General features: G+C 41.9%; 2 protein-coding genes across 2 annotated transcripts; one reads left to right on the top strand and one right to left on the bottom strand.

The window, feature by feature from the left end:
- Positions 1–1,831: 1,831 nt before the first annotated feature.
- atp5l (ATP synthase, H+ transporting, mitochondrial F0 complex, subunit g) lies at positions 1,832–5,125 on the top strand. Its single transcript, XM_063203520.1, has 3 exons — positions 1,832–2,015; positions 2,725–2,879; positions 4,922–5,125. Exons 1-3 carry the CDS (start codon positions 1,970–1,972, stop codon positions 5,018–5,020), a joined length of 300 nt encoding a protein of 99 aa, XP_063059590.1. The 5' UTR covers positions 1,832–1,969; the 3' UTR covers positions 5,021–5,125.
- Positions 5,126–5,162: 37 nt separating this feature from the next.
- On the bottom strand, positions 5,163–7,933 carry ift22 (intraflagellar transport 22 homolog (Chlamydomonas)). Its single transcript, XM_063203519.1, has 5 exons — positions 7,587–7,933; positions 7,139–7,221; positions 6,471–6,560; positions 6,168–6,370; positions 5,163–5,666 (listed from the first exon to the last, which is right to left on the bottom strand). The coding sequence occupies exons 1-5, from the start codon at positions 7,623–7,625 to the stop codon at positions 5,518–5,520; spliced, it is 564 nt and encodes a 187-aa protein (XP_063059589.1). The 5' UTR covers positions 7,626–7,933; the 3' UTR covers positions 5,163–5,517.
- Between the last annotated feature and the right edge of the window lie 8,536 nt (positions 7,934–16,469).

A 16,469-nucleotide genomic window follows, 5' to 3' on the forward strand; every position in this document is an offset into this window, starting at 1 on the left:
CATATTGTGCAGTAGGTGACAAAAGTTTTTTTTTCATAACTGCAGAATTGTGACAAGATGAGTTTTCAGTCTCGATACTCATTCTAGCGTTCAATTTGCATTAGAGGGACTACTACTAGCGACCTGAAGCCTGTAGGAGCCCCATCTAATGCAAACAAACACGCATCACTTTTTATCACCACTAGACTAGGGGAATTTTAAATGGTGTTTTTGGACAGTGCAAAGACAGCAATACTCATTGGCAGGCTGGCTAACCACCACTATTTCAGCATATGAAAACAACTCCCCTGGTATTGCATTAAAGCGATGGTTCGGAGTAGAATCACCCTAATGCCATTTGAACCGTGACACCCATCCACCTTTACACCCGAAGTTTTCTGCCGCAGGCTTACATCAACAGAGTTGCCGTGTTATTCGATGTTTATTCCGGTTAGCTTGACTCAAGCGCATATGGATACTGGGCACCGTCTCCAAACTTTCCCCACAAAAATAACATGTCATGACACCAAACTTCTGCAGTAGCACAAATATGGTCTGTACTCACGAAACGAAGCATTTGGAAGTTTGGAAATAGTCCAGGAGTTTATTATTATCAACACAAGCCGAATAGCTTCTCTGCTGCTAAAGCTGCGCCAACGTTACTTCCGTCATCTAAGACAAGCATGTAAGAGTCCTCAACGAAGCTCATAATATGCACAATGAAAAGTGAATTCAGCATCAGTATTGATAACGAAAATCCTTGTCTAATTGATAGTAGGTAAGATTTGAAATATCTTTTAAGTATTGCCTTGAAAATATAAGCCTTAATCACAATTCAGTGAAAACTTTTTTAACACTCTCGTCTGGAAGTTTGTTGAAGACTTTTACGGGCTTGTCTCATATGACGGAAGTAACGTTGGCACAGCTTTAGCAGCAGAGAAGCTATTCAGCTTGTGTTGATAATACTAAACTCCTGGACTATTTCCAAACTTCCAAATGCTTCGTTTCGTGAGTACAGACCATATTTGTGCTACTGCAGAAGTTTGGTGTCATGACATGTTATTTTTGTGGGGAAAGTTTGGAGACGGTGCCCAGTATCCATATGCGCTTGAGTCAAGCTAACCGGAATAAACATCGAATAACACGGCAACTCTGTTGATGTAAGTCTGCGGCAGAAAACACTTCGGGTGTAAAGGTGGATGGGTGTCACGGTTCAAATGGCATTAGGGTGATTCTACTCCGAACCATCGCTTTAATTGGATGCAATATCTTGCTGTGAAACAGCTACGTTAGGTAAAGGTATTAAACTAAGCACAACATCTCTGAACAACTACTCACCCTGTATAACCGACTATCTGAGTCTCAGTTAAGAAATACCACAACGATAAAAGCACTTATGGTTTTACAGATTTTAGGGGCTGTGTGGTTCTCTCTGAAGACTTTCAAAACAAAAGATCTGCTTCCGTCGTGGTTTTTCTTCTTCCAGTCTCCGCAGTAGTTCTACATACCTTCCGAAGCACGTTGATGCCTCTCAGAGGCAAGGTAATAAAACTACAACTCCAACACATCAATTAGAAACTATAGAAACTATGGTCAGAAGCAAGAAGCAATGTTACTTTTAAATTTAATTACGCAGCTGGACGTCACTCCTTGGTTTGCATAGTGCGCTCATGAAAGCAAGTTTTCAATGTTATTGCAGCATAATGAGCAAGGATAGTCTATTTTTGCAGTACAAAAGTACACGTTTATTAAAACAACACATCGAGCTAAACAGGCTAATGAATAATTTACAATATCTGTCAATAGGTTGTTGTTGGCCAAATATATTAAATCTAGGACAGGTGCGTGACGTCCAGTCAGGCTCCAGGCTGCTGTAATTTACAGTCCGGCAGCTACTTGGCCTACTATTTTCAAGAGGGTCCTTTCCGTTGGAGGTGACCTGACATTCAGCGATTTCTATCAACGGGAGGGAGCAGCTGAATCTTACACCATGGCAATGCAGAAATTAGCTGCGAAAATACCAGTATTGGCCAATGGTAAGAATATATGCATTTATATTGTTATAGTCTAGAAATCGGTGAAGTATAACAGATGTAAATGTACATGATCTAGTGTTTTGGTTTCAGTAGTTAGCCAAACTAGCTGCATAGCGTATCTTGTCTACCATGAACGGGAATGCGTTGGAAGTCTTTCTTGTCATTTGGTTGAAAATAACATTATTTAGCCTCAAAGTAAAGAACGGTCGTTTTCTTAATAGTTTGCTGTTTAAGAAAACAATAATCAGTGCGTCAACTCTTGCAACTCGTACATAATGTTACCACAAGGTATGCTAACAACATTAGCAGGTCTGTGTCCAATGTGCAGCCTGTCGAGAATATGGGTAGCTAGCTAGCTGCTAGTTCTAGTTGTCAAATGCAACTGTTGTGCCGCAAGTGAGACACGTTCTGCGCAGTAAATGTCAGTCTCTTTAACGGCATGTAGAACATCGCATATTTGCCATTGGCGTTTGTCAACAACATTTTCCACAGAATAACCTAAATTAGCTTTCCGCAGGCACGGGCACCCATAGCGGTCAACGCACAGTGTCTTGTGCACCTTGCAGATAGAGCTCTATATTTCAAAGTTCAAGGAGTTTTATTATGTAGTCAGTGTGTGACATTCTCAGGACAAGAACCCTATTTTGACCAGACAACACACGAGTATGTTAAGTGATTAAACAATTGTGCAATTTAATTGTTTTTGCAGCGGCTGTTGCTTATTCCAAACCCCGGCTCGCAACATTCTGGCACTACGCTCGTGTGGAGCTGGTGCCTCCCTCGCCAGCGGAGATCCCCAAGGCCATCGTCGGCGTGAAGGACGTTGTCGCAGCAACAGGCCGCATCGGTCAGCTCACAGTCAGGGTACGTATCAAAGTAGAACTAAACGTCTCATCGGGCTTCACATTTCACACCATGCCCATCGGCAAATTTGCAGTAAAACTTCAGTAATAAGTTCAGTGTCAGTAGGCTTCTGGCCACTTTGGCGTGGTTTGGTCTTGGGTATGGCCTATCTCCCCCAAATATGAATAAATAGTCCTAGTAGAAATTGTAAAAGGGCTGCTTAGTGCCTTAGAGCTCTAGTGGGGAAAACCTGTTGATGTCAAGCTGTGGTCCTACTTATGTGTATTTCCCACGTCAGTATTTTTTACATCATTTTAGGGCTGTCGCTACCCGTCGAGTGTACTTCATGCTAATGTATAGACAAAGACCAAGTTGGTCTTCATTGTAGTTTGTCATTTTTGGTCAGTTATTCCATCCTCCATCTTCACGCTGTGTGTATCCAAGGCTTAGAAGTGAGCACCCATGGGTGTGAAACATTTTCCAGATGTTTGGCTTTTTAATCGTGCAATGATTCAGGATAATTTTTCATACATTGCACTCATTCTTTCTGCTTGATATGTTTTATGATGAGGCACAGGTTCACACGGATAAGTGATTTTGGATTTCTGCATTAACAGATCATGGTAGTTGCCAGTGATTTTAGATGGGCAGCAGTGTTAAGTGTTTACATAATATTGCTGCATAGATCAAATGATGTAAGGTGAGTTTGTGAACAGGACTTTCAGTGTCAGTGAGTGTCACTTGTTTTTTTTTTTTTTAATTATTTTTAAACGTGGTGAATGAGTAGGGCTGGGTAAAATAATCGATAATCGATCGATTTCATTTAAAATTCACATCATCGATATTTTTTTTTGTTCTTTTTCTTTTTGTTTAATTCAGGTCTATGGAAAATACCCAGTAGGTATTAGTCAATTAGGCCTAGGCCTACTTATTACAAATTAGCAATCTGTTAACACTGTCAAGCCACAGCCCTTTGACATTTTTATATAAAAATAGGCAACAGCATCTTTTGGGGGAAATCCTTGCACCAAGAAGGGAATGGATTTAATCGAATCGAATTGAATCGTGATTAATCAATTCAAAGCCCTAAGACTCGAAATCGAATTGATACAGGAATATGGCTGCAATTAGCAGGGCTCTGCCCTACTGGTGATGCAACACCTTCGGCTCAGCTACACACAGTAGGGCCAAGCAGAGCCATACAGAGGGGAGAGCCGGGCAATCTCCACTGTCCTAGGGCCGACTTCCGCATTAGCAAAGTTAGCTGTTTAGCGTCTCCGAACTGCTTAAGCGTTGCGAATGTTAGTGCCTAGAAGTGGGCGTAGCACACAGCAAATGTGATGCGATGCAATGCAGGTAACTTCAGATAAACATCACAGATGGTAAAATTGTTGTGATTATCACCACTGAGACAGTTGATAGTTTACATATTTGTGGTGATTACCCCGCAGTATAGTTCGTTAGTCCTTATTTTTGGCTTTTAATGTGGTGGTTCTATGGAAAGACAGCCGCTTTAGGCACGACCTTATCTCGTTGAAAGGCGGGGCTGCAATTTATTTCCTGGTCCTCCAATCGCGCAACTGCTCTGGGGCCAAGAGCTTGCTCAATCCCGATACAGCGGGAACTCCACCCACTTTGTCTGGAACTAATCAACTGAGCATTTCCAACCGTCCTGGGTAGAGGCAAGTTCAAGGCAGTGACGTGGTTTAAGCAGAGACGTTCTATTGGGCTAAGAAATGTTTGGTTTAAACTTTGGCACATCCCTCAACCAGTAGCAAGCCGAGGGAGGCGGGTTAACCAGGCCATGGAAACAAAGTATGGACTTATGAAACTTCCTGTATGGAAATGAACATCAGGCAAGGCTGCGATACCCAGCCCTATGAATGAGTACACTTGCAAACCTGTGCATTCTGTCATGGCACTAGCATGGCATTTGGACTGCAGCCATTTTGGTTTTGCATCTTAAGCAACATCATTACTGGCCTAACAACTGCAGATGTTGTTTTAACCTGTGCTAAATAGTCCTGTTAATGCATTGATATTTGTGATTTTTCTTTTTATAGGACGCAGTGAGGAATGGTTTGGTCGCCACAGAAGTCCTGATGTGGTTTTACATCGGTGAATGCATCGGAAAGGGTGGCATTGTCGGATATGCTGTGTAAATGTAAAGATTGTCCTCTGTTCTTTGTTTATAGTGCTTGCACAAGCCCTCTGTGTCTATTTCCAGCTCTGGTGACACAATAAAGAAAATTATTGTTTAAAAACAATTGTTGCTTGCCACTCACTTTAATTGCTTACAAAATGGACAGCATGTTCTTTTTTTTAATGCAACATTTTAGAGGTGGTAAAGTATGTACATATCTGAAGCATACATGGGAATTGCTTATAAAATAGACCAGATGAAAAAGTATGTACATATCTTAAGCATACATGTTAAAGACACGTAAAGCAAAATTACACCATTCTGAAAATGGGCTCATTTTACATCTTCAAGCTAAATGTGATCATTTAACTCAAGGTGAGGTGTAAAACAAGCTTGGTTCCAGGAATGGTGGAATGTCTCTGATATGGCAAAGTGATTTCTGTAGTATTGTTCCATCTTCCCAGGAGTGAGATGATGAATAGGTGATGCCATGTATCCATACCAAGGAAAGAAGTTTCATGTGATGATTGACATTTCTTCATTCTCACGGTTCTCAGACATGGTCTTCACAACGCTTGTCAAAAATTGTCCAAACTCACGCCGCACATCTTCTGGGTCCTCTTCCAGATTGGAATGCACAAGGGGCAGTTTACTCAAATGGGATGCTATACACAAACAAAACAAATGCAGATTATTTAGTATGCACTGTATGGAAACATACACTTAAGTGACAGCTTTTTTCATGTTCAGTAACCACACATCTGGCATCTCATCACACATCTGGATCTCAAATGGCACACTTGTTCACTTTGACCACTATACGCCATACGCACTGAAACATGAACTCTGAAGTGCACAAGTGCACCATTTTTGAGATCCAGCCACAGTCTTGTCAGTGTTTCTCAACGGGGCCTATATAGTCCACAAGGGGGCTTTATTGTAGAGAGAGAGGGGGGTGGGTTTCATATATTATGGGGGCATTCCGTTGCAAGTGAGGGCCAATAGTCTACTTTACTTTTTTTTAATAAGGGGGGCATTGGCAGGCTTATGATGAGGTCAAGGGGGTGGGAGGCTTATGAGTGAGCTTAGGTCATCATGGGGGCATCCAAAATAAGTTTGAGAACCACTGGTCTATGTAAATAAGTGTGCCTGCTTTTCCATATTACCCAGTGACGGAGGTGAAGTATCCGTTCCACTCCCAGGCTTGTGGTGTACCAGTAATAGGCACTGACTGTCCTCTAATCCCTGAGAGGCAACAAACGTTGAATGCCAGGTCTCCACCTCCCTCACATGGCTGGGTACGTCTGCGTTAAACACGATGACCACACCATTGGAGTCCTTCATTAGTGCTGGCCAGCAAGATTCAAACCTACAAGAAACATGGTGCACAACTTAATGTCCACACAATGCATGTCAAAGCCAAAAGCAGCCATATTGTGATGCACCATAAACATTTCACTGGAACTCACTTGAAATCACCACCACAGTCCCATAGTTCCACCTCACATGAAGAGTCTCTGTCACCACTTCCATGTTTCTGTGAGTCAAACTCCAGTATCCTATTTGTTGAAGAAAGATCCTTTAAATTGAGGGTGAAGTCACTGTACACCAGGGGTGGGGAACCTACCGGTATGTCGAGAGGCCATTTGCGGCCCTTGAGCCGGCTTATTCGGTCTCTGATACAATTTTAATTTTATCCCATTTCACATTAAATGTTTTGTAAAGAAATTCAATACAATTAAAAGTAATATTTTCAGGGAACTTAATGAAGGTGGGGGTCTGTTGTAATGTGGCCTCCTAGGCCTAGGCCTACAGTACAGAGGTCATTCCTGATTTGTGTGCATAGTACGGCACTTCGAAATTTGAAGTGGCACCTCGAATGAAAATGGTTCCCCATCCCTGCTACCTTTGGGTAGTTATCGCATAAGGATCTACAGGCCTTCATTGCCTAAAATGACCTGGATTGCCAGCTGATAACAGCAACTTGCACAGCCCACACTCACACAACCACTACTGGGGCTGCCGAGAGATGTTCTTTTGCCGTGTAATATGTCAATGAGTGGCTCTAGTACCATGTTATATGACTGACATATGTGTTGAATAGTGTCCCTTTTAAGTTACACGTCATTGGTCTTACCTTACACCTTGTGTTGGGCTGTAATTTCCCCCGATTGTCTCGACTGTGTCCGATAGGAAATTGGCCAATACGGTCTTCCCACTCTTAACCACGGTAAGTAAAAATAAATAAATTAGTTATAAGGCTGTCCTCAACAACTAACTAAATGCACCAACGCCATGTTGAATAGCAGTGCAAAAAGTTGTAGGCTATGTAAACTGTACTAGCCAGGGAAATCCCATGCTGCTTTGCATAACCGTTTGTGATTAGGTCTGACCAAAAAAAATGATGAATCGAAGTCATTGGCATTGAAGTAATGATAACAACACGGCTCACGGTACGCTGGAAGAATTAAACAAATAAATACAGGGCAGGTAGCTCATCAGAAGATGTCAAAATAACAAGTTATGATGAATAATCATGGGTAAATAATGAACACTTTACTCCAAACTAGCTGTATGTTGCTTACCTCACTTGGACCAATAATAAGAACCTTTGTCTTGAACATTATTTTAGAAGAACAGTTAACAATTTAGATCAACGCAGAAGGAGTGGCAGCAACAAATTGGGAAATCTGTTGTTCAGCCCTGTTGGTGCTAGCTACCAACAAAAAAGGAAAATGCCCTCCTTGCAACAACTCCGCTAGATAATGGCCTTGACGGGTTAAGACGTAGCCTATCAAACAACATTTATGTGCTACTCATATTGGGTAAGAAATAAAACCGAAGTAGAAATCCATCAAAGCTAGAGCTAAATTTACCCCAAATGCAGCTAGTAGACTCACTAGCCTGCTGACAGACATCCGTAACAACAGCGTTGCTAAGGAGCAGCCAATAAACTGTCTGTACCGAGACATGTGACAACGTGGCCGCGTTCGTGATGGCTGGGTAGCATAGCCTTTCTACCTATAGCCGTCCCACATGCTATTCGCCCCATTATACAAAATTTGGCCGCAGTTCAATGGATTTGCATTAGGGGCGCTGTTCAGACAGAGCAGATTGGGGTTCCCCTATTGGGCTGGGGCTAATGGCAAACAATAAGTCCTCCCCAGCAACTGAAACCTGAACATATTACGGTCGTCTATGACTGCAAATTAAAAATTTAAATTAAAAACACAGTAACCTAGGAGTTATATCCATCTAGTTTCTTACAGATTCGACATTTGTGAGTCAGTCTTCACTAGCTTCTAGCTAAGGAAATGACGACATCCAATTGGTGAATGGGGAACTAAACCGGATGCTAACGTCGGCGAGACGTAGCCTAGCCACAAGCTAACTGACAAACGTGAGGCCAACAACTCAGCCGATCGTGATGTACGCCACAAATAGACCAATCGACCTCATATTTAGACACTACAATGTTGATTTCTGCCTTCGATTTTCATCAGTTAAGAAATCTAGCGTCGGATTAACACATTTTTAAGGTAGTAAACCGAGTTGTCGCCATGTTTGTTTTCCTGAATCAACCGGGTAGAGAGCTCACGTGCAGCATTCTGGGTAATTGAGTTTCACATTATTCATGCACAAAATGCGTGTTTTTAAAAAAAATGCAATGAGTTTAAAAAATCAAACCAAATGCCATTTGGAAGGGCAATTTACACTTCCTTTAGGAAAAATAAAATGAAAACCGGTGACCTTCCATAGCCGACACATCAGTTGCGTCTATTGTGGAGCTTCATAGGACCCCCATTCATTCTGACGGCTCTCCTCTGCTTGAACATCGCCGCCCCGTGGACAGTACCACCCGGAAGAAGCTGCCAGTTTGGCCTCTCCTCTATAAATCCTCTCTGTGGGTAGCGCGCATGTCCTCTGACATTTCCATCATATAACTTCTATTTCAATGCATTCTGGTTTCACACCGTTGAGTTCATAGAGGTAGAAAATAACACTAGAGAGGACACAGCAATTTGCGACAGCACTGGGAAATGGCAGCTGGAGCTTCCCAACTTCCGTAGGTAGTGTAGGTACTTTCAGGCAGAGCTGTAGAGAAAAGAGTTGGAGCATCCTTTGATCTTTGCCGACGAGTGGTCACGTGGTTTGCGTAGTCTACGCCCACCGCAGAAGGGTCCTATACACCGGGAGCTGTCAATACATTTCATTGAGCGAGAGCGTCCTTTAACGGTAATTATATCAGATTATGCCGCCCCCAAAAGAACGAGTTCGTTTTGTTTTTTGTAGGCCATTTTATGGCCTTCATTGTCATATAAAAACATTGAAGTGTCAGTACCGTAATACGGTAATATCATTGCAGTTACACTTTGGGAGGGAAACGTCATCTTAGCTAGGAAGCTCCATTACTTACCATTGAGATGCTAATTGTCCGTAGCCCTTGATAATGTCTATTTGTTTTGGATTCAGCAGAAGGACATTTTAATGGATAAAATACTTCCAATACATAAAAAGATAAATACATAAACCCAGCATGTCCCAGTTGTAGGCCTACAGTAATATAGCATTTGTTAATTTCAGCCTTTATGATGCTGGTCATCATCAGACCTGTCAAACCACTCAATGCAGGATGCAAATGAACATGAACATGATGCAATGAACATGAAGTAAATAACCCACAGCTGTACAACCTGTGCTTGAATGGTTCAATCTTTTATTTGAAATAAAAAAAAATACTCCAAATAGAAACATAAACAGCCCAAACAAAATAACTATGAATAAAACGGCATGTCTGTGTACATGACAAGACGTGTGTGTGTGTGTGTGTGTGTGTGTGTGTGTGTGTGTGTGTGTGTGTGTGTGTGTGAAATCAATAATGCATGAAGAATTGGAATTCACTGGAACATGCTGGAACTTCCAATGCATTGAAAGCATCAACCTATGACCAGAGAGGAGCAGACAGGAGAAGAAAAAAGAGAGAGATTTATTTATATACATGGCATGGCTGTTGGTGCTGAAAAGGGATGATTTGAATATTTCAGAAAAGACTGATCTGCTGGATATTCACACATAACCATCTCTGGGGTTAACAAACAATGGTAAGGGGGGGAATACAGTGAGCAGCGATTCTGTGGGCAAAAATGTCTTGTTGATGGCAGAGGAGAATAGCCAGACTGGTTGGAGCTGATACAAAGGCAACATTAAGTCAAATAACCACTCAGTACAACAAAGGTATGCATAAGAGGAATCCCTGATTACACAGCACATCTTGAGGCAAACGGGTTACAGCAGCAGAAAAAACACATTTGGTGCCACTCCTGTCAGCCAAGAACAGGAAAATGAGGCAACAATTTCGACTGGCTCACCATAAACGACACTAAAAGATCGGAAAAATGTTGCCTAGTTGATGAGTCTTGATATCTACATCTACACTCTCAGGTGGAATTGACAGAATTTAGAATTGTCGATAACAACATGAAAAGATGGACTCTGTCTTACATCAACGTTTCATGTAGGAGATATAATGGCATAGGGATATTTCCTAAGCACATTTTGGGCCAATTAGAACCAATTTATATTTGTTGGAATGCCACAGCCTACCCAAGACTTTGTTTAAAGGTACAGTGCCAAAATGGTAGGCCACACCCTGGAGGGACATTTATTGGAAAGTTAAATGGATCACACAGCAAGAATGGCGGACAATATTGCTCTGGACCCTTTGCTAAACCAATAATTAGCGTTCCTCCCTTCTGGAAGAAATTTTAGAATGTCTTGCTGCTGAAAAAAATATATATATAAACACCATTTTCACCCTCATCCTATAGTATTGCTTCACAGAAGTGGAGAACAGTAGAATGCACACATCTACATGGAAAGCATATTTTTTTTTATACCACAGAGGAATATTTTAAGTTTTTTTTTTGGCAACTTAAGTTTATTGTACTGTGCTGCCCTAACAGCTTGGGCCTAGAGGACCTAGAGGACAAGAACCAATGGCCATATTGTTTTTAAATGCCTGTTTACATGTGGATTGTGGAGAAGTGTCACGCTAGACAAATTTCTGTGAAAACAGACACAAAAAGTTAGTTATCTGATCTACAAGGGTGAAAACAGACACTAAAAGTTAGTTATCTGATCTTACAAGGGTGGCAAGACTAGGCATTGCAACTATGCTGCCCATTTCTACTTGTCATTAACATTTATTAAAGTAATACATTTAAATTCACTGTGACACAGTACTCCACAAAATTCAAGTGAACACTGCACACTAGAAAATTGCATTTCTGCCTCATCCATGCAAGGGGGCAGTCCCCAATGGCGCAGTGTGGCGGGGACGGTACCATGATCAGGGTACCTCAGTCAGGGAGGAGGATGGGGGAGAGCACTGGTTAAATACTCCCCACACCAACCTGGCGGGTTGGAGTCGAACCAGCATCCTTTGGGCTACGAGTCTGACACCCTAACCGCTTACCCACGAATACGACACAAATACCATTGTCTTGACACCCTGTCTGTCAACAGTCACTTTCACTAGTCCATACCTTTGAAAACTGTCCTCTGGTATTTCTTGACCCAGTCTTGACTCAATTAACTTGTTGAATGGTTGTTCGGCGTCTTCCATTCTTACCTTGGCTATGTCTCTGAGTGCTCAATACCCTGTGCTTCTTAAAATACTCCTGTCCTGCACACCTTCCAGGCCATTCACAATCTTGCAACTATCTTGCCTTGCCATTCCCTCTCGCTACCTCGGTTTGTCCTCGACCATCCTCTCTCTGTCTCTCTGCCCATCTCAGTACCATGGGGAATAGAGCTTTTCAGTTGCTCTGCTCCTCAGCTCTGGAATGCACTGCCCCCTGACTTATTACCCAAGTTCAAATGCAGACTAAAAACTCATGTTTCAGTTAGCCTATTCCTTAGGACTTTTTAACTACCATTTTATTTTTGTTAAAAATGTGTTAATGTGTCTTCGTTTTATTAATTACTTCTCTCTGATCCTTGAATGTTTTGAAAGGCACTTTTATTCTCTTGTTACCGTAGTTTCATTTGAATTCCATTGGGATGGCGTATAGAAACAAAAAAAAAGACAACTATGTTGCTGTGCACATATATCCGGCCCTACTAGTGTGACCAAAGTCCTATACATTTTGCAGCTAAAGACCTCAATCACCGGAAATACAAAATGTTAGACACAGATATAATATTACTTACTGTAAGGGTCCTCAAAAGGTTAGTTAGGTTACCTTATCAGTGCAACACTCAAGAAAGCCACCACCTGCAACTAAGCCATTTCTGGCAAAAGCACTTCCCATCAACAGCAGCAGTCTCATGCAGTAGGAGCAGAATCATTTCCACCTGTAACACAACTCAATGGGAATACAAAAGACAAAAACAGTGATATTAGTCAAATGTTGAACTGGATCTGGACGGTTAAATATTTCACAGCCAGTCACTGCTGATTGAAAGAAGTGATTTTCAATGAATCTGTGGTATCATTATGACCAAGTGAATAATTACAACAGATGACAGCTATGATTCTAGCACTGGTAGACACACCACCACCACCAGCCACCCATCCACCAAATGCACTCACAAAAGCGGAATCCTGTGTGCTATACCATCTGGGCCGGATACATCATCAAGGGTGTACTAGGCGGCTCTTTGTGTTCGGCCTGTAAGCCTGCCTTAAGGAACAGTGACGACGCTGTACCGGACAACGCCACCTGCTGCAGATGAAAGGAGTACAGAGAGGGCGCACTTCACCAGCCATCTACGGATGTATTCTCTTTACTGCAGCACGTTGAGCAGCTGTTCCGGGCCAGGACATCAGAAGCCCTAATGGAGTGCTCAGTCAGTGAACTAGTGGAAGAGGCCATGACTGTGAAATCAAAACCTTCCATCCTGCCATGATGTCAAGAGGAGAGTGATCACCAAATACACCAGGTTGAGGCTCAGGATTGCAGGTAAATGCATCAATAATGAAAGGGAAGAAACCATGGGAAGGGAAAAAGCTACCTTGGCAGTAAAAGTCAAGCAAAGAAGGCTCCACCTCCTGCCAAATCCCTTCCGATGGCTGTAGCGGTCCCCACCAACACCACCAGTCTGCACCAGCCTGCTGTAGCGGTCTCCACCAACAATCTGCTAGAACCTAGATCCGAACAGAAAAAATGACAACATGAACATCACCATTTCAATGCCTCGCAGTTCATTGTGAATCTAGCTATCGTAAAGATACACGAGTAATGTAAGCTTAATGTCCAGCTTAACAAGAAATGAGCAGGTAACATCACCATTGTATGCTACCCAAAAACAACAAATGACATCCTCGGAGACTGTACTTGTGATAGCCTGTGTCGACTCGACAGTGACACACGACACAGTAGACACTCAATGGCACAAAAATCCCAAATTCTACTTAAGTAATACCTGAAGCCATGAACATCAGCATTTGAATGCCTCGTAGTCCATTATTGGATCTAGTTAGATAGCATAAAGATCTCCGTGCATCAACTAATTTGTTGACATTAGCTTCCAGCTAGCTTAGAAACGTTAGCTATTTATAAATGACCGATAAGCAAATAGCTCTGAAATCAAACACAACGACTGTATGGATATTGACAGAAGACAACAGGACGGTATCTTATAAAATATGTGACATGTCATCGTTTAAAATATAGATTGAAAGGTAGCATCGATGTTTTGCGAACACATCAAATCCAAAGTTGAACCAGAAGCGAAAACGCTAGCTATTACCACACGATTAACGGTTTTTCACATTACCATTGTGATTTTATATTACCCAAACTGGCAAAATTACATCCTCAGAGACTGTACTTGTGATAGCTTACGCTGACAAAGACAGACAACTTTGATTAATCTCCCTATTATATCAACTTACCTGGGAAGTGGTCGACACGCCAACGACACTCAATGGCGTCCCCGTTGCTGCACAGGACCCTTTGAGCAAAATGAAGTGACGGCGAAACCCCGGATGTAGAGCAGCCATGCTCGTCCGCGGCCGTCAACGGCTTTAGGACAACTCTTTCTCTACAGCTCTGCTTTCAGGCAATAGAGTTCTTCAGCGGAAGCGGAAGCATGTAGTAGATTGTAGTCTTTCATGTTAGCATTTAAGGACGTCCTGGTTCCTATCGGCTTCCGGCCTCCATTGGGAATGAATAGGGGTAAATTTCAAATAAGCTCCGAGTGCAAGCACGCGCTTAGCGAACCCCCGCAAACTGTCGAGGGTGTTAAAAATAGGCTGTAGGTATGACATGGTTGATCATTTTGTGTCAAACTTCGACATAAATACGATGTTGCGTCCATATGCTAAACCCGGAAGCTTTTGGCGACTACAGAAACGGCGCCAGTATCTAACGGCATGTACGTGCGGAAGGTTGTACCCATGGCAACCAAAGGAAAGTATGTAGTTCGGAAGTTTTAATGATCAGAAAGGGGTTAGCAATATTGAATTATAATCGTCATGATTTAACATGTGAATACACCAACATGATGATACGATCCGTTCCACTAATGAGAAAGGGATGCGGGGACACGCTAATGTTCGTTGTTGCCGTGCAACTTATATTTTTGCCAAACCTGAATCTCTATGGCGTTTTGCAATGTAAAAAATCGCCAGGGAACCGGTAGTCCAAACGCCGCATACAAGTTGACGTCAACGCTGAAGAGCTCTATGCAAGTTAATGGAGAACACGCCCACCCCTGTCAAGAAATTAACTAAAACTGTATATGAAGTAACACTTTAATCAAAGACCAGATTGGAAATGTCAGGCTAAATATCTACTTAAATCATATGAGTCGATAAAATACATTTAAAAATCAAATAATATATTTTATGAACATAGTTAGCAACACACTTCAATTATTGTCCTTGTATAGTGTGTTGATTGACATTTTCACATGATTAAGCCATTTTTGACAGAGGTGAGCCTCGTTCTCCGTTAATTTCCATTTCTCTGATCTACCTACAGATAATGGCCGCTACAGATTGCCGTAAAAAGGGGGGCGGGGTCCTCTCTAGTGTTATTTTCTACCTCTATGGTTGACTTTTTGTATTCATCTTTTTTCCGACAGGGAGCACTATTTCACAGTATTTGGTGGTGCTGAACACATTCAATGGAGCCAGCCAGGTGGGTGTTTGCTTTTGGGCGTTTGTTCCCAACTTCCATGGTTTGTAAGCTAGGTTCTGACGGCAGGCCTAGGCCTCTGCACCTTTATTGGCAAGGCAGAAAACAATCGAAAGACCTGCAATTATCAGACTGTGGGATATAAAGGTCTTATACAGGATATGGACATTTCTAACGAGAATGCATTGAAATGACAAAGTGTATGCCAGGCACGCTGTCCAGCAAAGGCAGCACTGCGCCAATGGCCAGTAGCCTAGCCTACAGAGACGGTTTAGAAACTGAGATAGGCTACAGTCAATCCGGGAAGTAGGCCCATTCACAGCGCTTCACTTTTTAAAAAACATTTTATTATCTTGCAGCCTTATTCCAAATGCTACAAATGAATCTCTGTTGTCAAAATCCTACACATTTTTTTCCATTATGACCATGTGAAAAACATGTTGTCTTGACAGTTTTGAAAATTTATAAAAATAAAAAACAAAGAAATCATTTTTACAAAAGTATTCACAGCCTTTGCTTAATACATTATAGGACCACCTTTGGCAGCAACTACATTCATTTTTTCATTTCGAAATGAAAATGGATTAAAAGGGATGTCATTGGTGTGTGTTTCAACCTTTCAGTAGGCCTAGGCTACATTGAAATTGTAAATTTTGAGTCTGCACCTGGCTAAAATTGATGGGTGTGAGTATTGAATGAAATCCTATGGAGAGTACCATGGTCTGCTTCTGCAGTCACAGTGCATGTTGACATGCATCCTTCTTTAGATGTAATTCAGATTTCCAATGTTGACGGCATTCATACATCCCCAAAAGAAGTCAGTCCCACTACCATGCTTGACTAGCCAGATGATGCACTTTTTTTTGTAAAATTCACTTGTTTACCACCACACATGCTTAACACCATCTAAAGCAAATTTGTTTATCTTGGTCTCATCAGACCACACAACATGGTTCCAGTGATCCATATCCTTGGTCTGTTCATCTCTCTTGAGACCAAGATAAACAAACAAGAAAAACAAAGGCTGTAAGATAATAAAATGTGAAAAAGTGAAGCACTGTGAATACTTTCCAGAATGGCTATAAGCTACTAAATTTCTTTTAGGTGTAATTCAGATTACCAATGTTGATGGCATTCATGCATCCCCAAACCATGTCAGTCCCACGACCATGCCTGACTTGCCAGATGATAAACTTTTTTGTACAACTCAATTGTTTACCACCACACATATGCTCGACACAATCTAAAACAAATTTGATATTGGTCTATCAGACCACACGGTTCCAGTGATCCATTGTTCTGTTCATCTCTCTTGAGGCCAAG

This window comes from Engraulis encrasicolus, chromosome 7, assembly GCF_034702125.1.
Source record: "Engraulis encrasicolus isolate BLACKSEA-1 chromosome 7, IST_EnEncr_1.0, whole genome shotgun sequence".
Lineage (NCBI taxonomy): Eukaryota > Metazoa > Chordata > Actinopteri > Clupeiformes > Engraulidae > Engraulis > Engraulis encrasicolus.